The sequence below is a fragment of the Pelophylax lessonae genome (genome assembly GCF_965119305.1).
Source record: "Pelophylax lessonae genome assembly, chromosome: 1".
In the NCBI taxonomy this organism is placed as follows: domain Eukaryota; kingdom Metazoa; phylum Chordata; class Amphibia; order Anura; family Ranidae; genus Pelophylax; species Pelophylax lessonae.
This window is the reverse complement of record NC_138768.1, coordinates 846,233,048-846,251,436: the sequence shown is the minus strand read 5'-3', so window position 1 is coordinate 846,251,436 and position 18,389 is coordinate 846,233,048. Positions and strand designations below refer to the sequence as shown.

General features: G+C 44.8%; 1 protein-coding gene across 1 annotated transcript in view; it reads left to right on the top strand.

Moving 5' to 3' along the window:
- Positions 1-435: 435 nt before the first annotated feature.
- Positions 436-18,389, top strand: part of LOC309561662 (vomeronasal type-2 receptor 26-like) — a gene marked incomplete at both ends in the record, with an annotated part of 57,103 nt that continues 39,149 nt past the window's right edge. The window contains 2 exons of the mRNA XM_082265654.1: positions 436-489; positions 13,270-14,079. Of these exons, the coding sequence (XP_082121780.1) occupies positions 436-489; positions 13,270-14,079 (864 nt within the window). The remainder of the gene's footprint in view (positions 490-13,269; positions 14,080-18,389) is intronic.

The following is an 18,389-nucleotide window of genomic DNA, read 5'->3' as shown; positions in this document are numbered from 1 at the left end:
TGAGCTTTAAGTTGTTACGACGGGATCTGTCCTCTAAGTCCGCCAGTTTGGATTGCACACGGTGCATGTCTTCTTGGTATAGAGCGTGTGAATCAACCAATGCATTATATGATGTAGTGAATTCGCCCATCTTGTCTTCGACAGTACTGACCCGTTCTCCCAAATCTGCAATTTCCCCCTGGCATCGAGCCATAGCTGTGATAATGTTAGCCTGGAGGGAGGCATGCAAAGTGTTAAGCATACTTTTGATGGTTGTGTCCGACACTGGTTGCCCTGTAGTGTGGAATGAGGCAAAAACGTCCGGACAGGGAGACTGAGAGGGCTGTGTGTGCTGGTCAGAACTAACCTCCATGCTTGTAGCCTGTGCCAGGAGCTTGGGATCCATCCTCGGTCGGGATTTGACAGGGCTCTGTGATGAGGGCGTAGCAGGTGAGGATGCTCCGGAGCTGTATGTGGGAGTTCCAGGGCCTGCTTGCAGAGCGCACATCGGTGAGAGAGCGTGCGTCCCTTCCCCCCGAAGGTCCAGAGTGCTGGCCGCAAGAGGATGCCTTGCTGATCCTTGCAGCTTGTCCCCGCCGCCATTTTGGCGGAGCCCGGCGGGCACCGCCAGGAAGAAATCTTGCATTTTTTTAAGTGATGCCGTGTTGTTCCGCCTCCGCCGCTGGGGCATAGCACGGGCGAGGGGTTCCGACGTATGGTCCGTGGTGGAGAGCTGGTCAGAGGGCGCTGTGATGGGCAGAAGAAGGCTGTCGAGCCGGGACCTCACAGGAGCTCTCAAATCAAGCGGCCATTAGCTTCGGCGGTCGCCACGCCTCCCTGGGAGCTTGGGTTTTTTTCACCTCACCAGTGGCTGCTCATGCGGGACGCATGCAGACTTCTGCGGCCATTCGATGAGATCACCAAACTGGTCAGTCATGGCCAGGGTGCCATAAGTGACATCATACCTTACGCCTTCTTTCTGGAGCGTGCATTGCGTCGTGTCAAGGACCATGTACTGGGTGGCAACGTACTTAGACCCCCGGTACAAACACAAAATTGCGGAAATGTTACCACAATCAAAGAGGGCGGTCAGAATGCAGCACTTCCAGGCCTCACTACGGGAAATGCTGCATTCTGCTTTTCCGTGCGCTGGCAGATGAATTTCCAGTCACAGAGAGACAGTTGCGGGTAGCAATCCAACAGCGCCTGCAAGAAGAGGGCGGTTGGAAGATGTCTTGGTCATTTCCGATATGAGATCCTTCTTTCAGCCTAACCATCGACAGCTGTACTCCGGATCCAGCATGGGGGAACGCCTAGACCGACAGGTGTCTGACTACATCGGGTTAATGGCCGATGTGGACGCTCTGAGGAGTGATGAACCCCTGGACTAGTGGGTGGGCAGGCTTGACCTCTGGCCAGAGCTTGCACAATTTGTAATGGAAATGTTGGCTTGCCCCCCATCCAGTGTCCTGTCCGAAAGGTCGTTCAGCGCAGCAGGGGGGATCGTGACCGATAAGCGCACTCGCCTAGCTCATGACAGTGTAGACTACCTCAAATTTTCAAAAATGAATGAGGCATGGATCTCTGAGGAATTCAACACATGTGACCAGTAGACCAGGTTTCATCGAAATTTCTCCACCCACAACAATTTCTGGTCCTTGGCTTCGCTACATACAGCGACATAAAAGGCATTTCATGTCCATTGAATGGCAAATTTTTTGTGCCTTTCAGGGCCGACAATTATTTTTTCTGTGAATGCCTAATGTACCTCCAGCCACCAAATACTAAGTTCTTTGCTGTAAGTTCAAACCATGTGAGCTAATTTTTGGAGCCTATACAGGCCGACACTTACAGTTCTGTGTACTGTGAACACCTACCATACCTCTAACCATCAAAAAATATGTTTTTGGCTGTCAGTTCAAACCATGTGAGCTAATTTTTGCAGCCTATACAGGCCGACACTTACTTCTGTATACTGTGTGAATGCCTAATGTACCTTCAGCCACAGAATACTACGTACTTAGCTTTCAGGTAAACCTATGTGGGCTATTTTTTGGTGCCTTTTATGGCCGACACTTACTTCTGTTACCTGTGAATGCCTAATGTACCTTCAGCCACAGAAAACTACATTCTTAGCTGTCTGGTAAATGCATGTGGGCTAATTTTTGGGGCCTGAAATGGCCGACACTTACTTCTTTATCCTGTGAATGCCCAATTTTTCAGACTGGAAATGGAAAAACAATGGGTCTGTAAAGGTTCCGCCAAATTGTGGAATGGATGCGGACCCATTTTACAGATGTGTGAATGGACCCTATATGTATTAGACAATGTATTTACCGGCTGCTGTCAGTTCTGGCTGATTTATGAAAAAATATATATATTTTTTGCTATAAAAAAAAATAAAAAAATTTAGGGCAACTTTTTCATTTGCAATACTTCTGTTATGACATTGTCCATGTGCTGGGACTATTTGTGCACAGCTAGTACGTCTTTTGTGGCTGCAAATATGTCCTAAAGGTTTTTAAAGTTCGCCTCCCATTAAAGTCAATGGGGCCCGCCGCGAACTCTCGGTTCGCGGACTTATGAGAAAATTTGCGGCTACCTGGGAGTCCTAGTAAACAACATGCTTGGCAGTGGCATGCAATGCCAAGCAGCTGCAAGCAAAGCCAATAGAATACTGGCATGTATAACAAAGGGAATTTACTCCAGAAATAAAGAGATTATCCTCCCACTTTATAAGACTCTGGTCCGGCCAAATCTTGAATATACCGTCCAGTTCTGGGCACCGGTCCTCAGAAGGGATGTGCTGGAACTGGAGAGAGTCCACAGAAGGGCAACAAAGATAATTAGGGGAATGGAGGACGTCAGCTTTGATGAAAGACTGCAAGCACTTAACTTATTCTCTCTGGAGAAGAGGCGTTTGAGAGGGGATATGATATCAATGTACAAATACTGTACTTGTGACTAGGGATGATCGAACTTTTGAAAAGTTCGGTTCGGCCAGAACATCCAAACTACCCGAAAGTTCGGCCCGGATTTCAGAACCCCATTGAAATGGGACCCGAACTTCGATAATCAAAAAACACAATTTTAAAGCCCTAAAACCCAATAAATGCTACTAAATAGTGCCTAGGGTTCTGGGTCATGCCCCAGGGACTATTAATCACACAAAAAAAAGTTCTTAAAAATTGTAATTTTTGATAAAAAAGCCAATTATTGAAAAAATTAAAAAAAAAAAAGAGAGATTTGGTATCTGGGGGGGTCTAAAAAGTGTACCTGTGAAGTTTCAGCTCTGTAGCATGTCCAGAACCAGAAAAAAAGATCATTTTTCAGTAGAGCAGGGATGGTGGGACCCTACTTTTACACCTATATGATCTTTTTTGTGGGGTTCCGGACATGCTACAGAGCTGTAACTTCACAGGTACACCTTTTAGACCCCCCAGACACAAAATCACACAAAAAAAGTTATTAAAAGTTGTCATTTTTGATAGAGAGACAATTATTTAAAAAAAAAAAAATATTTGGATTTAGTATCCGGGGGTTCTAAAAAGTGTACCTGTGAAGTTTCAGCTCTGTAGCATGTCCAGAACCAGAAAAAAAGATCATTTTTCAGTAGAGCAAGGATGGTGGGACCCTACTTTTACACCTATATGATCTTTTTTGTGGGGTTCCGGACATGCTACAGAGCTGTAACTTCACAGGTACACCTTTTAGACCCCCCCAGACACAAAATCACACAAAAAAAGTTATTAAAAGTTGTCATTTTTGATAGAGAGCCAATTATTTAAAAAAAAAATATTTGGATTTAGTATCCGGGGGTTCTAAAAAGTGTACCTGTGAAGTTTCAGCTCTGTAGCATGTCCAGAACCAGAAAAAAAGATAATTTTTCAGTAGAGCAGGGATGGTGGGACCCCTCTTTTACACCTATATGATTTTTTTGGGGTTATGGACATGCTACAGAGCTGAAACTTCACAGGTACACCTTTTAGACCCCCCAGACACAAAATCACACAAAAAAAGTTCTTAAAAATTGTCATTTTTGATAGATTTTTGATAGAGAGCCAATTATTGAAAAAATAAAAAAAAATTAAAAAATTAAAAAAATTAAAAAATTTGGATTTAGTATCTGTGGGGTCTAAAAAGTGTACCTGTGAAGTTTCAGCTCTGTAGTATGTCCAGAACCATAAAAAAAAGATTGTTTGTATTAGTGCAATTATACATCTGGAATATGGCTTCTCGCTTTTCACACCTTGCCGGCTTTTCACACCTTGTCGGTTTAATAGCAGGCGTTTTTTGGGCATTTTTTTGGGTTCTTTGGAGTCAGGAAAAACATCTGAACTTGTGTATAGTGGTACTGTACACAAGTTCAGAAGTTTTGCCTGCCTCCAAAAACCCCAAAAAAATGCCTGCAACAACACACCTGGGTGTTTTTTTTTTTTTTGGCGCTAGCGTTTTTTTGGGCATTTTTTTGGGTTCTTTGGAGGCAGGCAAAACATCTGAACTTGTGTATAGTGGTGTATATACACACATACTTATATGTATATACACACCTAGACATATATAGGTGTGATAGGAGCAGAAATATATTGGTGTTAAATATTTCATTAGCACAAGTAGTTTTTTCTGCTCCTTTCACACCTATATATGTGCAGGTGTATATATACAGGCATGGGTGTGTATATATACACCCTATACACATGTTCAGATGTCATGTCTGACTCCAAACATGAGCTCAAAAAAGCACTAAATGCAGCCAAAAATGCTGGCAGCGGCGAAGCCATATTAGTGCAGCGAAAGTCACCTAAGAGAAACTAGCTTTTCTCTATTGCGGTCACCCTGCTATGGAAGGGTTTGGTCACCCTGCCATAGCAGTCACTGTCAGTTCACCCTACACTACATTACGGTCACCCTGACACTTCACACTTTCCCTACAGAAACTACATTTTTGAAGCTAACTAAAGTGTAAAGGAGCACTCTAACTACACTAGATATCCCTTTCCTGACACTAATAAATGCTAAATGACACTTTTAAAGTAAAATTAGCAGAACTGCTTCCACTCTCTTCCATGTCCTGTATAACAATGCTAGGAATTTAGCGGCAGCTATCTTATATACTGGGGGGCGTATTCACTAATGTTTGGACTATGGACCCCCTAGTCACTCCAATCACATTCCTAGCATTCTTCTGTCCCCTCAATTGGCTTTTGCTAATGGTTCTGGTCCAATCACAGGCTTTTAAAGCCCATTTCCTGAACCATTGCATTTTGGTCGGTTCTGGTTGCCGAATTCCGAACTTTTTGGGCAAAAATTTCTAAATTCGGCCGAACACCCAATGTTCGGGCCGAACCGATGGTCGACCCGAACCGTTCGATCAGCATAAGAAACAAACTTTTCAGAGAAAGGGAATACAATAAGACACGGCACCACTCATTAAAACTAGAAGAGACGCGGTTTAACCTTAAAATACGTAAAGGGTTCTTTACTATCAGAGCGGTAAGGATGTGGAATACTCTTCCAAAAGCAGTGATATCTGCAGGGAGCATTGATAGTTTCACAAAACTATTAGATGGGCACCTTAATGACCACAACATACAGGGGTATATTATGTACAGTTAGCAATAAACATACAAACACACATTATGGGTTGAATTGGATGGACTGAAGTCTTTTTTCAACCTCACAAACTATGTAACTATCATGGACAGATGTGGTAAATGATCACCGACAGATGCGGCAGATGATCACTGACAGATGTGGCAGATGATGTGCACCAGATGTGCACCAGGTGATCATGGACATATGTGGCAAATGATCATAGACAGATGTGACAAATGACCATGGACAGATGTGGCAAATGATCACGGACAGAGTTGGTAATGATCACAGACAGATGCGCCAGATAATCACTGGCAGATGTGGCAGATGATGTGCACCAGATGATCATGGACAGATGTGGCAAATGATCATGGACAGATGTGGCAAATGATCACAGACAGATGTGGTAAATGGTCATGGACAGATGCACCAGATGATTACTGGTAGATGTGGCAGATGATGTGCGCCAGATGATCACGGACAGATATGGCAAATGATCACGGACAGATGTTCACTGTAACAGATTATTGTACTGGGACAGGTGTGTGACAGGTGTTTTTACTGTGTTGGGGACACTGTGTGCTGGGGACACTAGCAGGGAGATCAGTGAACAAAGAGCAGTAAAACAGCTCTATACTCACTGATCGCCGCCTGCCAGCAATGATCCGCTCTCCTTCTCCTCACTATGGGAGGAGAAGCAGAGCCAATTGCCGTGACAACGGCTTTATTCACAGCTGTGAATCACAGCTGTCATGTGATGTCTAATCACAGCTGACATCGCATGACAGCTATGATTAAACACAGCCATCATGTGATCAGGAGGGCCAATCACAGGGCCCTCCTACCAAACGGTGTTGCGCTGTGTCCAGGGGACACAGGAACACCAAGATCGTGCAGCTGTGCAGGCACACGGCTGTGCGATCTGCGTTTTTCTGAAAGACGTTCCTGAACGTCCACTCAGAAGGAGGAAGCTCCCACCATATATGTTCATTGGCCAGGTGGGAGAAGGTTAAAGATGAGTTCCAGTGGGGTAGACTGCACTGAGTAAGGTGCACACAGGTGCCGCGTGAGGGGGGGCACACATAACCCTAAATCTCGAGCAAGTCGCGGGAGTGTCTCACACAGCGAGGCTGCAGTGAGAGAATGGAGACGCTACATTCTTTGTAGTCCCGGCTCACAGACGGAGTGATATCAAATGCTCTCCATCGGTGACAGGAGGAGCCGTACAGAGGAAGCAGTGGCTTTGCTCTCTACTGCAGCTGCGTGCTTTCTCTGTACGGCTCCTCCTGTCACAGGAGGAGTGCATTTGATATCACTCCACCTGTGAGCTGGGACTATGGATTAAATAAAGGGGCCATCTCACAGTGACAGCCGCAGCCCCGCCGGGATATCGAACAAGAGCCCAGCACCACAGAGCCCAGCACCACCGGCACCACAGAGCCAGCACCACAGAGCCCAGCACCACAGAGCCAGCTCCACGGAGCCCAGCATCACAGAGCCCAGCAATACCGGCACTACAGTCAGAGCCCAGCACCACAGAGCCCAGCACCACAGAGCCCAGCACCACCGGCACCACAGTCAGAGCCCAGCACCACAGAGCCCGCACCAAGGAGCCCAGCACCACGGAGCCCAGCACCACGGAGCCCAGCACCACAGAGCCTAGCGCCACAGAGCCCAGCACCACAGAGCCAGCATCACAGAGCCCGGCACCACAGAGCCAGCACCACAGAGCCCAGCACCACAGAGCCCAGCACCACCGGCACCACAGAGCCAGCACCACAGAGCCAGCACCACAGAGCCCAGCACCACAGAGCCAGCTCCACGGAGCCCAGCATCACAGAGTCCAGCAATACCGGCACTACAGTCAGAGCCCAGCACCACAGAGCCCAGCACCACAGAGCCCAGCACCACCGGCACCACAGTCAGAGCCCAGCACCACAGAGCCCGCACCAAGGAGCCCAGCACCACGGAGCCCAGCACCACGGAGCCCAGCACCACAGAGCCTAGCGCCACAGAGCCCAGCACCACAGAGCCAGCATCACAGAGCCCGGCACCACAGAGCCAGCACCACAGAGCCCGGCACCACAGAGCCCAGCACCACAGATACAGCACCACAGAGCCTAGCACCACCGGCAACACAGAGCCCAGCACCACAGAGCCAGCACCACCGGCACCACAGAGGCCAGCACCACAGAGCCCGCCACCACAGAGCCCAGCACCACAGTGCCAGCACAACCGGCATCACAGAATGAAGGGTGAAGTGGATTCCGCGCTTATGGACAAAGGGATGGGCTGCAGCCCACCTCAAAATATAGTCCGAAGGCTATATCAATATATGTGGGATGGGTGAGGCGTGATGGCGCTGCCCAATTGTATGTAAATAGTAAAAAGTATTAAAAAATAGTAAAAAGGTGAACAAGAAGAAGTTGGTCCACTAATCACAGTTTAAAGTGCTAATGTGCTAGTTTGAATGCTGGCATGCAGTCACACAATATAAAGCACAAATGTGCATAATTTTTTTTTATATATATATAAAGCAAAATTTGAAGAGTCCTCTCCCCAAATTGGTGCTAAAAGTGGTGTATGAAGTAGATAAAAAATAGAGTGAAATAAAAAATAAAAAATATATGTGCCAATGTGAGGGTGATGTGGGTGTAGTAAAAAATTAGAAGTGCTTATATGTTCTAGTTAGAAATGTGTTCATAAAGAAAAAATGGGTAAAGATGGTAATAGGTATAGTAATAAATAGATCAATATACAAAAATAACTGTGTGTCAATACAAAGAGAAAAATAGTACTAGCGATCACACGATTGAACCAGTACAATAGATAAATAAATAGTCCATATGGTGCAAAAATACAAAGAATTGTGAAAGTCCACCAAAAAGTGACAAACTGTCTTTAAAGGTGCTGGGAAAGCACCTCAAATGGTGTTGGTATGCAAAAATAAATGCTAATATAGTGATGTACCGCTAAATAAATGCTTTATTTCCATAGATTAAAAAGTACTCACATACAAATTGTGGTAAACGGGTGTCCGAAGCAGTAGGGGCCGCGAGTCCCTCGTTGGCGGCTACTTCCGGGACGCTATGCGGGTCAGCGACCGGATCTGCATTGCAGTGGGGCGGAAATGACGTAATTGCGCACGACGCGTTTCGTCAGAGCGGTCAATCATCAGGTGCGTGAATAGCGTCCTTTCCGCTGTCTATTTGTGTGAAGAGGTTACTAGGCAACCGGACCGTTTAACCAATTAGAAAAAAGTAAAAAAGGGGAGTCTTCTGTTACTAGGCAGATTAGCCCTGTGCTAAAATTGCTGAGGGTATGTTTAATGAATAATATCTATGTAACCGAAGAGTTTAAAGGCCATGCAGTGTAATATGGTTTTTAAAAAAATATCCTGGATTAATCTGCTCAAAAATTCACCAGGATTTTGAATCTCAAACCCATAGGATTACATAGTTACATAGTTACATATATAGTTACATAGTAGGTGAGGTTGAATAAAGACAATAGTCCATCCAGTTCAACCTGTGTAGGTGTGTGTGGCTGTAATCATCTCACATACCCCTGAATGTTCTGATCCTTGAGATGTAAGTCTAAGAGTCTTTTGAAAGCCACCATACTACCCGCAGAAACCACCTCTTGTGGTAGAGAATTCCACAATCTTGTAGCCCTAACAGTAAAGAACCCCCCACGTTGCCTGAGGTTAAAACGCTTCTCCTCTAATTGCATTGTATGCCCTCGAGTCCTCATGCAATCCCTTTGAATGAACAGCTTTTTTTCTAAGCTGGGATCCCCATTAAGATATTTATAAATTGCTATCATGTCCCCCCTCAGACGTCTCTTCTCCAGGGAGAATAAATCGAGCGATTGTAGACGCTCTTCATAGTCAAGGTCCTCCAATCCCCTAATTAGTTTAGTTGCCCTTCTCTGGACTCTCTCCAGCTCCAACACATCCCTCCTGAGGACTGGCGACCAGAACTGGACAGAATACTCCAGATGCGGTCGGACCAGAGTTTTATAAAGTGGAAGGATTATAGTCTTATCTCTGGAATACATCCCTTTCTTTATGCATGCTAATATTCTGCTGGCTTTTGAAGCTGCCGCTTGACATTGCATGCTGTTGCCTAATCTATCATCAACCAAGACTCCCAGATCCTTCTCCATTTTTGATTCCCCCAAGGGTTCCCCTCCTAACGTGTATTGTGCTTTTATGTTTTTAGTCCCCAAGTGCAAAACCTTACACTTCTCCACGTTAAACCTCAATTGCCATGTCGTTGCCCACTCTGTAATTTTGTCCAGGTCATTCTGTAGGATATCTGCTTCATGCTGTGCAGTTATTGCTCTGGCCAATTTTGTGTCATCTGCAAAAACTGATATCGAACTACTGATCCCGACCTCAATGTTGTTTATGAATAAATTGAACAAGGTTGGTCCCAGGACTGAGCCCTGGGGCACCCCGCTTACTACCTCAGACCAGTCTGAGTATGCGCTGTTTATTACCACTCTTTGGACACGCCCTTTAAGCCAATTCCGTATCCAAGAGCAAACCCTGCTGTCAATACCTGCAGACCTTATTTTATAAATTAAGCGCTTGTGGGGAACTGTATCAAACGCCTTAGCGAAATCCAAGTACACCACATCCACTGGTCTCCCCCTATCTAGCTCACAGCTCACCTCCTCGTAGAATGTTAATAGATTGGTTTGACAAGAACGCCCATTTGTAAACCCGTGCTGATTACTGCTGATGATGTTGTTGTCTTTTGCAAACTCTACGATATAGTCCCTTATCATCCCCTCCAGAAGTTTACATACTATTGATGTCAAACTGACAGGCCTATAATTTCCCGGGATATGCCTCTGGCACTTTTTGAATATCGGAATCACGTTAGCTTTCTTCCAATCCCCTGGTACATCTCCTGTCCTAATACTGTCAGCAAAGATCAGGAACAGTGGTCTGGATATAACCTTACTGAGTTCCTTGAGTACTCTCGGATGTACGCCATCCGGGCCTGGTGATTTGTTTGTGTTGAGTTTATCCAGCCTTTCCCTGATTTCACCCTCTGTTAGCCATAGTGGCAAGTCCTGTGTATTACTACTAACCAAACAGTCATGGTCAGTGTACCCCTCCGTTTCCTGTGTAAAGACTGACGAGAAAAAAGCATTCAGCACGGTTGCTTTTTCAGTGTCCTCTGTAACCATCCTCCCATCATTGTTAATTATGTGTGCAATATGCTCTGCCCTAGTTTTTTTGCTGTTGATATATTTAAAGAATTTCTTTGGGTTTTTTTTACTATCCTCCGCTATTTGTCTCTCAAAGTTGATTTTAGCCATCTTGATTTCTTGTTTACTTTTCTTATTTGCCTCCTTGTATTGCTCGAAAGTCGATACTGTGCCCTCTGATTTATACTTCTTGAAGGCCAATTTTTTTCCCCTAATAAGTTTTTTGACGCTACGGTTTAACCAGCCAGGTTTGGCTTTGTCTCTTCTAAATTTATTTCCCATAGGAATGCACTGCAAGATGCCTTTGCCCAATATGTTCCTAAAGCATTCCCATTTTTCCTCTGTGGTCAGGGATCCCAGGGTTTGGTCCCAGTTTACCCTTTCCATCAATGAGTACAATTTTGGAAAGTTTGCCCTTCTGAAGTTTAGGGTTCTTATGTTCCCCACTTGCCTTGTTATATTGTTATTTATACTAAATGTGATCATCCTGTGATCGCTAGAGCCCAGGTTGTCCTGGACTCCTACCTGCGAGATTAGGTCTGGGTCATTAGTGATCAATAGATCCAGGACTTCATTTTCTCTAGTCGGAGAATCCACCAACTGTGACATGTAATTATCCAGTAAGGTTTCCGTGAATAGGCGGGCCTTCTGTCAGTGTGTAGTCCCCTCGTCCCAGTCAATGTCGGGATAATTGAAGTCCCCCAATATGATGACTGATCCCAATTTTGCCACTTTACTCATTAGTGCTAAGAATTCCAGCTCTACCTCCTCCCCTTGGTTAGGTGGCCTATAGCAAACCCCCACAATTACTTTCCCCTTTTCTCCTTCCCTATGGAGTTCAACCCACACAGATTCTAAATCCATGCTCATCCCATCCGTAATGTCACTCCTTTCTATCACCTTTATATTGTTCTTGACATAGAGACATACCCCTCCCCCTCTTTTTCCTACCCTGTCCTTCCGGTACACCGAATACCCTTGGATATTGGCCAGCCAGTCATGTGAGGGGTCGAACCAAGTCTCTGTTATTCCCACAAGGTCTATGTCCTCCTCATGTACCAATATTTCCAACTCATCCATTTTTTTAGCTAGGCTCCTGGCATTAGCATATACCCCTCTTAGTTTTACGGAAGTTAAGCGCAATTGGCGGTTATGTTTATTCCTGTTTGGTCTGAGATTTTCCCGCACAGACCTGCCAATTGACATTGTGGACCTACTGTCGCTGCTGACTCTACAGCTGCCTTCAGTCCTCTGCTCCCTCCTGACTGACTCTACTTCTGAGCCCTCCCCCCGTCTCCTAGTTTAAAAGCCCCTCCAACTTGGTGGCCATCTTTCTCCCCAAAAGAGCTGTACCGTCCCCATTAAGGTGCAGCCCATCCTTACTAAAGAGCCGGTAGCCGACTGAGAAGTCAGCCCAGTTCTCCAGGAACCCAAACCCCACCTTCCTACACCAGTTCCTCAGCCACTTGTTAAGTTCCCTAATCTCCTTCTGCCTCTCCTGTGTGGCTCGAGGTACAGGCAGTATTTCAGAGAAAACCACCTTGGAGGTCCTTTTCCTCAATCTATTACCTAAGTCCCTGAAATCGTTCTTAAGGATCCTCCACCTACCTTTAACTTTGTCATTAGTGCCCACATGCACCATGACCGCTGGGTCATCCCCAGCCCCCCACATCAATCTGTCTGCCAGATCTGCGATGTGCCGAACTCGGGCGCCCGGTAAACAACAAACTGTTCGGTTCACGATATCTGTTTTACAGATTGCCCTCTCTGTCCTCTTGATAACTGAGTCCCCCACTACCACAACCTGTCTAACCTTTCCTGAGTTACAGCCCCCCTTCTTCCTGGAGCCGTCCCTCCCCTGGCAGCTGGGGGAGGGCGCGTTCTCCAGCTCTGCCACCCCTGAGTTGATATCCCCCTCAACCTGCAACTCGGAAAATTTGTTAGGGTGTACCAACTCAGGATTGGCCTCCCTGGCACTCATCCCTCTACCCTTCCTAACAGTCACCCAGCTGCGTACCTCTGCTGCTTGCGTCTCCTCTATTCCTCCCTCCTCTATGCTGGCCCCTGCCAGCGCCTGATAGGTAATGTCCAAGCTCCTTTCCAGGTTGTTGATGCCACGCAGTGTTGCCACTGTGTTCTGTAGGTCCAGGATCTGGTCTACACTGTAGTGAAGTTCTCAAACCCCATCCCTATTCAACACTTCTGTTTAGTGTCAGAGCTTTCCCAGTTTCTTCTGCCTACCACAAATCCCTATTGGTTGATCAATAATATTGTGTATGAGTGTAAGAGTTGGAATGGGGCAGGGCAAGCTTCTTCACTGCCAGATAATGTAAAGCTTTGCCAATTCAGAACACCTCATCTCAGTTGGGTCAAAGAGAGCTTCTGCTTTAGTGTTTTTTTTTATTATTAAAATGTCCTGTATAGTTAATACTGGAATGTTATTATCACAAAATTCTCCTATTCCCTATTTAGATCAGCTATGGAGCACCATATGCTGCACTGACCAACAGACAACTTTATCCATCCTTCTTCCATACTCTGCCCAGTGATCACACTCAATTTTTAGCAATTATTAAGCTACTCAAACACTTTGGCTGGACATGGATTGGTGTCATTGCGTCTGATGATGATTATGGAGATATTCAGACTCAGGAGTTGATGTTGAGTGCTGCCAGCCATGATATCTGCATTGAGTTTATTATGAAAATACCAACTGATCATGCTTTGCAAATCAGAAATTTATTTTATGAGAAAGCAGAGATTCTAAACAAAACAACCTCCCAAGTTGTTGTACTTTGTGGGAAATCTTCATATTCTATTAAGTACTTTCTAGAAGTGGAATACAAAGGTCAGAGTAAGACATTTATTATGCCAGTGACATGGACTTTTGACAGATTACTTCAACCACATAAAATAACATACCAAGGAAGCCTATTATTTACACCACCTAAAAAAAAGATACCACGTATAAAGGAATTGTTGCAAAATTTTACCTCTGCCAATTATACTAAAGACTTTTTACTAGAACGTATTTTAGCAGAGTGCTGCGATTGTTTAACATCAGATTCCTATTTCAATAGGATATATGAAGATGATTTTAAAGTTGAACTTCATAAATGTAATGCTACTCCTGACCTCTGGAAAAACATTTTATATTTTGGAACTACATATAATGTGTATAAAGCTGTCTATGCCTTGGCACATTCTTTGCACAATGTAGATTTTTATTTGTCCAGAAAATCCAGAGGCACCGTCAGGAAAAATCAGAAGCTTATGCAAGAGGTAATGCGTTTATTTCAGTCTTGTACACCCAACTACTGCTATGTACTGTATCTTTTTTTTTCCTAAAATAAAATTGTTACCACAACATTTTAGTAATTTACTTAAAGGATATGTAAATCCAAAAAACAAAAAAATGTGATATACAGTCATGTAACACATTTTGCAGCTTGCTTTTCCTTAGATCTGGTGGCTGCAGAAAAAGTAGTGGATCCCAAACAATAATAACAGATTTCTTTCCTAGCTCTGATGGTTACTGACTCTATATCACCCCTAATATATATGTGGGCAAAAGTTTCTGGGCATCTAATCATCACATTTATATAAATGTTTTCAAAATCTAATTCCAAACCCATGGCCAAAAAATCAGGCACATATCAATGCAATCTCCATTGAAAAACATCACCATTCAAAGACATTTGAAACAATTGTACATGTACACTTCCAATGCTATAACAACAGTTTAGGGAAGGCCTTTTTTTTTTCAGTTTAATTGTCCCAAGCCAGCTTCATAAAACGCTATAAATACATGGTTTGATGAATTTGGTGTGGAGGAACTCAAGTGGCCGCCGCATAGCTCTGACCTCAGGCCTAACGAACACCTATCAAGACATGTGCAAACTATATACCTACAGTATTTTTATGGATACAAGTGTTATGTGTTTGTACTAGATCCAAAAAATGATGTTTGTATATATCACATAATCTGCTTTTATCATCAGCTTTGCATATGGAATTTATAAGCTCCTTTAAACTCTAGACCAGGCATATGCAAACTGTGGCCCTCCAGCTGTTGCAAAACTACAAGTTTCATCATGCCTCTGCTTCTAGGCATCATGCTTGTGGATGTCAGAGTCTTGCTATGCCTCATGGGACTTGTAGTTCTGCAACAGCTGGAGGGACACAGTTTGCACAGTTTGCATTACCCTGCTCTAGAGTTTAAAGGAGCTTATATATACCATATGCAAAGCTGTTGATAAAAGCAGATTGCCTGCTCTGCTATTTAACAGTTGTTAAATAGGTAAGGAGCCACCTGGTGCCTGCCCTCCCCCCACCTAAAAGCACCTTATCCCATGTTGATGGGGACAAGGGCCTCTTCCCGATATCCCTGAGTTGTGGTTGCGGGGGTCTGTGGGCAGGGGGCTTATGGAATCTGGAAGCCCCCTGTAACAAGATCCCCATGTGAATGAGTATGTGGTACATTGTACTCCTACCCATTCAACCAAAAAAAAAAGGGTCAAAAATAAATAAAGAGAGGAGGCAGTTTTTCACAATTCCTTTAATAAAAATAAAAAAACAATGTCACCCGATGTAGATCCATTATCATTTATGATGCTGCCAGTTCTTAAAAATGTATGGGGCGGGGCAACCTGGTGACATCACCTGGTGGCACCGCCCCCTTATGATGTCACCAACCAGTGCATGCTGGGTTGGTAAAGTCACAAGGGGCGGTGCCACCAAGTGATGTCTCCAGGTGGTCTCACCCCTTGCCTGGGTGGTTAAATTTTGTTGAGGACAGAGCTTTTTTCCTTCTTTATTCAGGTCCTGCGGTGGTGTCAGCGTCGTAATTGATGATGGCTCTACATTGAGGGACATCTTTTTTTTATTTTTAATAAGGAATTGTCAAAAACTGTGTTTGTGTTTTTATTTCTTTGTGACACTTTTTTGGTGAATGGATAGGGGTTCTATGTAATACATCTTCATTCGCATAGGGGGGGTTCAGAATCTGTGGGCCCTCTTGTTAAGTGGTGGATTCCAAATATTGATAAGCCCCTTGCCCGCAGACCCCCACAGCCACAGCCCAGGGTTGTGAGGAAGTGGCCCTTGTCCCACCTAAGAGTCTAGTATGGATTTTGGGGGGACCGTATGTCATTTTTCTTTGGCATGGGTTTCTCCTATAAATCCATTCCAGACCCAAAAGGCCTAGTATGGATTGGGGGGAACTCCCAAATTTTAACAATTTTCTATTCCCAGTAATGTTTTTTTTTTTTTTTCATTCAGCTGTCAGGGGGGAGGCCCGTTGATAGCTTAAGACTCATTTATTGTTAAGGATGCCGCGGCCTGCTTCCCGGCCTGCTTCTTAGCAACAAGCTATTCACTGTTATAAACACACAATGAGGATTATTATGAACAAGCAACTAAAATGGGCCAAAGATTCATAAATAAAAGGAAACAATTCAAGCCACATAGAGGAAACCATCAAAGAAGTAGGAAGGCTGGAAAGAGAAAACTTTATGAAGGACAAAACCAACACCAATGACCAAAAAGAACAGATGCCATTGATTCTCAACTATAAAACATACAACATAGAAAAATAGAAACCATCATAAAAAGACATTGGCATATCATACAAACATCTAAAATAAATATTACCCAACCATCCCAAATTTGTGTACAAAAGGGCACCCACCATCAGAGACAAGGTAGTCAAAAATGTGGTTGACCTACCCAAGAAAATGTTTTCATTCTTCTCAGGTAAGGGATTTTACCCTTGCAAGAGATGTTATGCCTGCACCAAAACGAAACAATCTAAACATAAAAAAATAGAATTCACTGCCAACAGTAACGGTAACACATTTCAAATCAACAATTTAATTAGCTGTAATACAGAGGGTGCAGTATATGTCTTAGAATGCAGTTGCAGGCTACAGTATGTAGGCCGCACAAAGAGACTACTTAGAATTCCCATCAAAGAACATATACAGAATATATGGGTGAGTCAGTCGCGATGCAACCACGCCCCCAATAGCCGGCTACCAAGGATCTCCATACCGCAAGAGATGTTTGTTCACTCTTAGCTGGGTTTTTTTACATGCCTTGATGTTCTACTGAAAACGTGAGTGCACTGTTTGCTTTTATTTCGAATAAATTTTCTCAAATGGAGTTACGCTATGTCCCTGTATATACTCTTTTCTTTTAATATTGTGATGTGGATATCGTGTGTGAGCCCATAGAGACACCCTGTGGCTTATTGTGGTATTACAAACAAGTTCCATTACCTGGATATATGTAAGATCCCTCGGGTTTCCCTTCTTCAGGGTTGTGTTCCACCGCTCGGTCAGGTGGAACGCATATGGGCGTGGTGAAGCTTGACGGCGCCGTGACGCCATTATCGGGCGCCGCTCATGGCGCCTATTTCAACTAGCGGTTTGCACGGACAGATTGTTCATGCAACCGCTCATTGTAGCTGCCTAACCAAACGCTGCTGAACTTACCCTGTGACCCCGCACCACAGTACTGGACCGGCCGGAGCTTTCTTACCATCTGACGCCAGTTCCTCTCTGCAACCTCTGCTAGCCGCTGCCTGCATTCAGGATTTCTGATAAGTACCCCACAGGGGACCCCCTTATCAACAGCACTAATGCTACCTGCTACTTGCATTACTAAACCTAACTGCTAGCTCTTGTGTACCTTGACTACTGCTACCTGCTACTTGTATTGCTGAATCTAATTGCTAGTTCCTGTGTATATTGACTACTACTACCTGCTACTCGCATTGCTGAATCTAATTGCTAGCTCCTGTGTATCTTGTCCACTGCTACCTGCATTGTTCTGCCTAATTACTCCTGTATACTGAACTCACCACTTATATTACCCTGCCTAAATATCAGTTCCTGGACATATCACCATTTTTACCTGCTACATACACTGCCACATAACATTGCTTTGCTGAGCGTTTATTGGCATTTGTGCTTGTGCATTCAGGAACAGCTTCAACCACTATGATGAGTCAAGAGAGTTAAGTCAGGTGATTTAACATATCTCTGCAAGACTACTGAGTGGAATTCTGCAGCTGTAGATCCAGACCCACCTAAAATTCACCAGAGCGTTACAATATAGAAGGTAGATGCTGTGTTTGGATCTGTAAGGAGACATCCGGTGATTATCCCTGGTTTTACATTTAACCACTTGCCGACTGCCTAACGCCGATCTACGTCGGCAGTCAGCCCCTCACAGGCAAAGTGACATAGGGCTACGTCGCTAGCTTGTGAGGGTCTAGGGGACGAGCGCGCGCCCCCGGAGGCGCGCTCCCGCTCCCGCGTGGTCACGGACCCCCCCGCGCGTGTGACCGGCGGACCCAATGTCCGCCGGTCACTCTGCGATCGGCGGGGGAGAGGGAGAAAGTCAGGCGGCTTGTGTAAACAAGCTGCCTGTCATTCTCCCCTGTGTATGAAGGATGATCATACGGTTCTACTATGTAGAACCGTTGATCACTCTTCATACATCTGAAGCCACAGCCAATCACAGTAGAAAGCACGCCCCTAGGGACACACATAGCCCCTCCCTTTCAAAAAAAGTTAACCCGTTCACTG